The sequence below is a fragment of the Anarhichas minor genome, unplaced genomic scaffold (genome assembly GCF_050575085.1).
Source record: "Anarhichas minor isolate MPS153535 unplaced genomic scaffold, ASM5057508v1 ptg000017l, whole genome shotgun sequence".
Classification (NCBI taxonomy): Eukaryota; Metazoa; Chordata; class Actinopteri; order Perciformes; family Anarhichadidae; genus Anarhichas; species Anarhichas minor.
In genome coordinates this window covers 16,085,489-16,094,136 of record NW_027466463.1, presented here as the reverse complement: position 1 = coordinate 16,094,136, position 8,648 = coordinate 16,085,489, and the positions used below count along the sequence as shown (strand labels likewise).

The 8,648-nt window shown below is 44.6% G+C and overlaps 1 protein-coding gene across 1 annotated transcript in view; it reads right to left on the bottom strand.

Annotated features, from left to right (window-relative positions):
- The window catches only part of dock1 (dedicator of cytokinesis 1), a 149,884-nt gene that overhangs the window by 86,507 nt on the left and 54,729 nt on the right, over positions 1-8,648 (bottom strand). Inside the window, exons 26-27 of the mRNA XM_076093943.1 lie at positions 7,233-7,360; positions 4,979-5,074 (exon numbers count right to left, since the gene is read on the bottom strand). Coding sequence (XP_075950058.1) covers positions 4,979-5,074; positions 7,233-7,360 — 224 coding nt within the window. The remainder of the gene's footprint in view (positions 1-4,978; positions 5,075-7,232; positions 7,361-8,648) is intronic.

The window sequence follows — 8,648 nt, the reverse complement described above, 5'->3', positions numbered from 1 at the left end:
TCCACAAGATCCACCATGCTGCTTTCTGTTGGCTACATGTGATTCACACCTCCACTCTTGTACATGCCGGGTAGGTTTCTTTCAGTAGTTATGCTGTAGCATCAAGAGAGAACTAGATGTTTATCTGTACCTTAAAGAAGTGCAATTGATTGAATTTGTGCAATACTGTGTTTTTCTACTGTTTTTAAAAATAAATAAAAAATAAAGATATTTAATATGCAAAATATTAAAAGACAGAGCTCTGAACGTCTGGAGAAGGCCGACTATAATTCGCAAAGGAGAATAGTAGCATAGTCAGCATCATAGCTCTACTTTCATCAAAGCAAACAAACACTGCTAGCTCTTTTGCCGTTATTTGCACCGTTAACGGCAAGAAGCGGCTCAGCCGTCACCGTGTTGCGAGGCAATATAAATGTCCCCAATCGCGTAAAAAGCACTTACAATAAAAGATATTTTATCACTTACCTTTGATGGTATTTAGCAATTAGCATCTGTTTGAATTATATTTGTTCAGGATTGTTGTGACGTCTGGATTATCAAGTGTTGCCGGAAAAGTATGTTGCTGTTGACATATTTCAAAGTCGTGAGCACCTCAAGTGAAATGTCATTCACCTCAACTGCAATTAAGGCGTCAGCAGAAATCTCAGAGACGAATATCTCTAAACGTGTGCCAACAAAACTAAAACTATACGCATGGACAAACACGTCTGTGGGGTACGTGAGGAAATGTCATGTCGTATTTGGAGTGAACCAAACGTGAAATTTAGGATTTCATTTCGGCTTAGTTTGAAAATTCCAGTATGCAAAACAATCAACTCGACAATTATGTGACGAAAAGCAGGAGATAAGGTTGAAAATCCACCTAAAATCAGCCCTGCATCTCTTTGATGTAGTGGGGTGGCACAATGCGGAGCAGAATACAACAGAGGGATAAGCAGCGAAGGGCTTTTGGTGCAGGCAGTCAACCTTCCTAAGAACCTGCTTCTGATCCAAAGCTTGCACTCATAGCACAGTTTTTGCCCCTCACCATGATTACATCAATGCTGTGTGTGGTGGACCTTCGGACATGTCCATGTGGTCGTGTGCGTGCATGCAACTGCCTGATGTTGCCGCAGACCAGCAGCGAGGTGAACTTGTGAGGTAAACTGGGGACAAAGCTCTGAGTAAATGCCCCAGAGAAGCAGAGTCACCCTCACATGGATGCATGAAGCTGCAGGGACTGATGTTGCTCGAGGGCAACACTGCACCACCCCCCCCCCCCCCTCCTCTCCTCCTTTCACCCAGTGGAGGGTCATCTTTACAGGGCTACCCTCGAGTGGTTGTTAACAGCACAGCACTGAGGGTACAAACAAGAACCCCAGCTTCACATCTCGAATTCTTACACCCTTTAACCGCAGTCCTCCGTGGTTTGAAGGTGACGAGCGTCACCACGCGACTCCCGGCGGTTTTCACATAGCTTTGACAGTGAGCACGCGTCTGACATGAGTTGTCACAGGGTCGATGTACTCGAGAGGATGCTCTGTCAAAGTTTCAGCACAGGAGGAGAGGAGAGGTGCAGAGAGTGAGTGATAAGTGCACGTTTGAGGCATTATGATTCAGTGCCATATCTCACTATGCTTCTTTTCTGTGAGAGCTCTGCAGCAGTCTGGCCAGCGGGGGGGGGGGGGGGGGGGGGGAAGAGAGAGAGAGAGAGAGAGAAGCACGAAGAGAGGAATATGTGGACGGAAACAGATATAAAGACAAAGATAAAGAGTGATACAAAGACAGAGCCGCGGAGACCGATCTGAAGTGAGATGGCTTTGTTGCAAGATATTTGGTCAGCGAGTGCATGCAGCAAAGAACGAGCTCCAGCCCCTATAGTTCCATACTGTCAATCAATAGCACAAGTCCTTCCCCTGCAGCTTTCCTCTCCATTCCTTCTGCACACTGCAGGTAAATCGGCAGGATAACCAGGAAGCACTGCAGCCAACTCTGACCACAACATTCAGGTAGAGCTCAGGTCTGTTAGGTATACGGTATTATTCATTTTGACATTTAGCTGTTAGCTGACCATGCAAAGCAAAATTGCAAAGGTCAGTATGGCTAACATGACAGGATAAGAAAAACACAAAGCTTTGTTTTTATTGGTTTGGTTGGAACTTTAAAAGCAGAGGATTGTCCCAGCAGCATCTTACTACCCGTGTGTATCTGCAGGGCTCATCCAGAGGCTTAAAACAGGAGGAAACTGTAATTCAAGGGCATTAAGGTAGAACGTGGTCATTTCAGCACGGACTGCCAATATCTTTCTGCTACTATCCGAATGTAAATGTATTCACAAGGACTCATCTCAACCTGCGTGAGGGTGGACATGAATATAAAGATACAGCCTGCTGGGATGTCCGACGATGCAAATGTGCGGCGGAGCCGTGCGAGTCGCTAACAGGCGTAGCACTGCGGTGACAACACACAACAAAACCGACGCCCCCCCCCCCAAGCTGTCATTGTGATCAGTCTCATCAACATTCTGTGTGAACCACCTCCAGGAGAGAGGAGAAAAGGAGAGGGAGACGGAGAGAGGCGGGAGACCGAGTTGAACATTGATGCATAAATCTAAAACGCAAGAGGCTGCCACTCAGAGGAACAAGGTCGGTAGTTGGCTGCGATGTTGTCTGAGCAGCAGCGCGCAATCTGCCTGCAGACTAGGCAGCAGTGAGCCCAGCGGCGGCAACAAAGGTCCCCTGATTAGAAAGCTATGACACTTCCAGCAGCACTAACTGGGTCTCATAGCTGTTCAAATTCTCGCTAGCCTTATTGATCATCAAGTAGTGATGTGGGGAGCCGCTTCAAATGCAGCTTCCATCCTAAAGCACTATATGATGTACAGTGTAACGATCCATAGTTCTTTCAAAAAAGACAAGGCTCTGATGTGACCTCAAACGCCCACTGGGTTAATAGGAGCACTCTGCACACTGACGCTAAATATTATGCAGGTACTTAGAAATATCAAGGCAATTGAGTTCAGTGGCTAAAGGCGCTGACAAAGGCGAGGGGTCAGTAGGGACGATAGACGATGCTGTAAATAGATGAGGGAAGTAAGGTAGAGAGCAGCTGCAGCACATGTGCAGTATACAAAGTAGATAGTTTCAATGGGGGGGCCACATGAGGTCATGGGTAGAGCAGTGTCATTAACCAGAAAGGAGGCTGGTCTGCTATTGAGCAATTCAGCAGGCGGTGCTGGAAGCACGGAATGCCATTTTATCTGCACCACGGGGGGGGGGGGGGGGGGGGAATGGATGCACTTAGTATAATACAGCAGAGAGGAGGCCTGCGTGTGCTGCCTTCATGAACGTTGATAGCCTTTAACACAAAGTGGTAGGCAAGTTCCATATCTGAAATGATCAACAAAAAAAAAAAACCCACTGCAGTGAAAGATAATGGCAGAATGTGAGCGGCGAAGGCAGCTGGTCCAAGTTCTAATAAAACATCTACCAGCAAACACCGTCCCGCCTGAGCCTGTACCCCCGGCATAACAATGAATGAGATGGGAGAGCTAGAGTGAGTGGGAGTCCTAGACCCCCTCCAGGCAGCTGTCTGGGAGAGAAGGGGTAGCAGGGATACCTCGACTCAAATCACAGCTTCATTAGCTTTGCATTATACAGCGCCAGGCACGCTGGCGATCTGTTACACAACAGAAGTTCACGCGATTAGCTTGGTGCACTGATGAGATGCCTTTAGACGGAGGGAGAGATGGAATGAAAGAAACGGCTGCAGAATCCCTGCTCTGAGAAGAATGAAGAGCAGGACACAGGGGACAGAGGATGATTATTACAGCATGGTGACACAAACACACACTGGATAATTAGTGCGCGGTAACTCGGGGTACTTTTTTTTTGTTGTTTTAAATCACTCTCTGCTGGTGTGGCTCAGTAACTGGTGATAAAAGCAAATACGCTTCCACTTAAACAGGTGATGCCGTTTCCTTCTGCTCCCCATATGGAGAGGGTGCTGTGCACACGCGCACACACACACACACACGATAAATAACCCGAGCCAGGAGGATGCTACGCCAGCCAGTAATAGTATCGATATAACGAGTCAGTATCATACGACTCCCCATTTTCCAATATAAGTTTGAAGTCTGGAGAAAATGTCCCTCTCATCACTTCGTTGTATTTAAGTGAGCAGTAAAAGTACCTTTAAGTACCCTCGGAGGGATCTCCATCATAAAACAAAAACTCACTTTCAAAGTCACATCACCAGCTACATGCGGCTCTGATTAATACAAGCGTCAACAGGATGCAGTACAATGAGCCAGAGAATGCCAAACTTGATATTCATGACTCGACGAATACAGAAGTTGACATTCATTGGACTCTTTGGACTCATGAAAATGGATGAAAGCTTTGCAGATGGAAATAAGGCAGACAGCATATTTATACTATGACTGATAAGTGCTTTAATTGCCTCCGAGCTCCAGCTGAGAGAGTGATTGGGAGAAGAATGACAGTGGGAGGGATACGGGGGTTGTGTTTCCTAGATTACAGCACAGAGAATCAGATATGTTTAAATAAAAGACAAATTTCAAAAAACAGGCAAAGACATGCCTACTAAAACATCGTGACACACACACACACACACACACACACACACACACACACACACACACACACACACACACACACACACACACACACACACACACACACACACACACACACACACACACACAGAGAAAGATATGAGCAGATCAAAGCAAGTCTTAGATTGAGGTTGTGTGAAAGCATTCCACCAAGGTAGACTTTACCTTTAATGATAGCTTTGGAATGGAATTGGAGTTGCAGTGGGCCTGTGGGAGCTAAGCTGGTTGGGATACAGGAGCCTCTAAATTGGAGTGTGCCTGCGCGCATGTGTGTGTGTGTGTGCACAAGTGTACGAGTTTGTATGTGTGTGATAACCAGAAGAAAACAGAGAGCGGGTGGTGGGTACACAGCAAACTTACAATGTGAGGGGACTCGCGGCCCATCGAAATGACGGTCCTGTTAACGGTCCTCAGCAGCTTCTCCATGACGATCTGCATGTGCCACTGGGTGGGACCCTGCAAAAAAAAAAATAAAAATAAAATTCCAGTCATTAATTTCTTACATTTGCCACAATGGCTATAAACATGTCTTCTAATTTCAAAATCGGTGGCTCCATCGTTTTTTAAAATTAGATTTCGAATGTCACCGCAAATTGACGAGTCTCGGAAGAACCCGCAAACCTGGATTCTGAGAGGCTGTTGGTGATTCAGATGGACGTAGAGCTCGTCATGTAGATTTGCAAGTAGAACACATCACCATAGACAATGTATCTTTCATACACAAAGTGATTCCTCAACACTTGTCAATCTGTGTTCGTTGAAAAGCATACAGTCTTTTCAAAATATACTTCTGTTTTCACAGGAAACAACTTGGTTAGGTTTAGGCTACACTACTATTTTATTCGATTTGAGAAGACATTGTGGTTTTGGTCAAAATAAAGGAAGTGGCATTACTTAAAGGGAGAGCGTGTAGCATTTAGAGGGATATATTTGGAGATATGGATTATAACATTATTAAGTACGTTTTCTTTCATGTATAATCACCTGAAAATAAGAACCGTTGTGTTTCCAATACCTTAGAATGAGCAGTTTATTTCTACATTGCCGGCCGATATGTTTCTACAGTAGCCCAGAATGGACAAACCAAACACAGGCTCTAGTTCACGTTTTCGCATTGGACACAATCAGCGTTGACTTCTGGATTCACACGGGACACGAACAACTCCAACTGCTTGTTTCTTGGTCCGTGGCTCAACTTTCCACAACATTTCAATGAAATCTGTTCACAGGTTGCTTTACTGCTGTTGGTGTCATTACAACATCTTTTTGTCTTAATCAATAGATATTACAAATGCCAATACTGCCTTTCAAAACACAAAAAAATCTGAAGATACTTTGAGGATATTTTGTGCTAAGAGACCTGAAAAACATGACTGTTGCAGCCAAAATGATTTATGTATTGTGAATCCTGTCTTTTGGAGAGGGAAGCAGTTGTACCGCCATCATAAGTGGGATGTTTTTTTCCATGGACTTGCTTGTTAGTGAGTTTGAGTGAGCACAGGGCTTCTCACTGTCTTTACCCGTCTGTGGGGGGAATCTTCCAAGCGGACCGAGCTCTGCAGCGTCAACCTCAACTTTCAATAATTTACACAGCTCTTTCTGCGGTTGAAGAACTCGTGCACGCAGGTCTGTGCACATACACACACACACACACACAAACATTCACAGAGCAGCGCTGGGGAGAATAAACTATCTGAGGAGGGAGTATCGCCTTCCAACGCAGTAAGTGTGACACACATCAGACAGAGCAGGGCAGGGAGAGGAAGAAAAACACAGAGAGACAGAAGGAGTGTGAATGGGAGAGGAAGTGGGAGATAATCCCGAATAGAGTAGAGTGTGGGAGGCCAGGCCGTGGTGATCAATGGTGAGGGGAGTCTGAGAGGGCCTGAGGGAGGACATCAGGTGTCTGGGCATGGAAGAGGATGAAACACACTCAGGAAGCAGCTGAGTGTTTGTGTGTAGGTGTGTGTGTGTGTGTTTGTTATAGTCTGTGCATGAGAGTGTGAGGAATGTGGACTTCAGTGAAAGCTAGATTTCAGTAACAAACAAGTAGTTGATTAATCCATTCATTGATCCACAGAAAGTTGACAACTTTGATGATTAATTGCTTCATCTAAAGGGAAGATTGTCAGATGTGAACATGTTCCGCTTTCCTCTGTTGTATGTAATTGCAAATTGAATGTTGTGGGGGTTCGGACTGTTGGTCAGGACAAAACAAGCTATTTGATGACGTCACTTTGGGCTCTTGGGACTTGTAATGGTATAGTGGTAAGTTCATTTATGCTACTAAACAAATAACTAATTAATTAGATAAACAATCAATAGATTAACCCGTGATAGCTTTGACTGGCTACATAACTGGGTCAGTGATTGATTTACCAGCAGAGCCCATCACCAACTCGACAAGTAAGTAAATTAACAGTGCTGCAAAATGTGCAAGCAGGGCAAACAAATAAATGAGGAATAGCACACTGATTAGGAGCTACTCTGTCAAACAGCCACAGTCGAAACGTGCTTTCTTCTGTATGGAGGTTCTCCTGGACCCCCTTGATCTGCTACTATTCATCCCAGAGGGAACTAAAAGCAGATAAAACTAGAGAGCGGTGTTCCTCACCACATCCTTCCTGTAGAGCACCTCCAGGATGTCACTAAGCAGCTGGCAGCAAGCCTTCGGCTCATCGCGCCTCTCCAGGTGGAACTTCAGCTGGTCCGTCATCAGCGGCAGGAAGATCTCTCTGCAATCTGCGGGGACGCCAGCAAATACACACATTTACAACCCCGCTCAACACATGGAGCAGATGATGGATCGCACGAGGCAGGACGGCATATGCTCTCGACACACTCTCGACGAAGACGCACGCAGCTCGTTAATGGCTTCATCGCAGCTCAGAGGCTCAAATTAAAACGATGGTCAGAATGAATTTATTAATTAAACTGAATGTGGCAAAACCTCCCAAAATCATTTGGAATAGTTAACAGTGCAACAGCATGATGTCAGAATAAACGCCAATCAGAGTCAGGCATATTTTCAGAGCACAGCCAATTAGTCCTGCCACAAAAATGACATTATTGACTCATCGTAGAAAACAATACCTTTCTTGCTAACTGTCAAAGTAACAGTTATAATTAATTCAACACAACATACAAACCAAACCCAAATGAAAAGGCGCCAACATCAAAAAGTGAATTTCCAATTGCACAGGGAAGAGAGTTTGGTTGGCAATTGGACACGGAGGACAGCAGAGATAGAGAGTATTCTCACGGGAGGTAGACCTACAGCAGTCTGCCACAAAATTATCATATTTGTTATTAAACCTTCTGATTTCAATCTTAGTGGCATTTGTGTATGTCTGTGGGGTCATATTAAAAGCCTTGGCACAAATACTGGAGTTAGGGTGGTTTAATGAAAATATGCAGAGTATCAGTTACGGGGTTAAGTGAATATTCTTTTGATTTGTGGCGAGAATATAAATTGATAACCCCTCTGCCAGAAAGTTCAAAATAAAACACCTCTCAATGTTCCCGAGCAGTGCTCTGACAAACACAAAGGTAGAGTATTGATATGAATGTCATATTAAAAGAAAAGGAGAATAGGGTTCAAATCGAGAAATATTTACAATAAAAAATAAAGAAATGGTTCACTTTACAACATAAAGAAATTAACCCGATGGAATAATACCTAAAACTTCCAATACAGTTTCATAAAGCATCAAGGTGGTATGGGACATGTCCTTGGGTAAGTAACGATGGCAGTAAAACCTTAGGACGGTGTAGGGAAAAGACCCGATTAGCCAGAGACAAATGTATTCAATATAAAATAGTTCACCCCTACTGGACTCAATAAAATGGGTCTCCCTTGTGGAGAAATGTTCTGGGATACATGGGTGAGTGGTTAGAATGTGAACTGCCCAGGTCACCGGAAGTTATGTTTCGCTGGGGACAAAAAAAACAACTGTAGTGATGCAGTTTAATAAACAGTGCCCTATACTAGGGTGAGCTGAAAACTCCTACACCGAAAGTATGTTGGGAC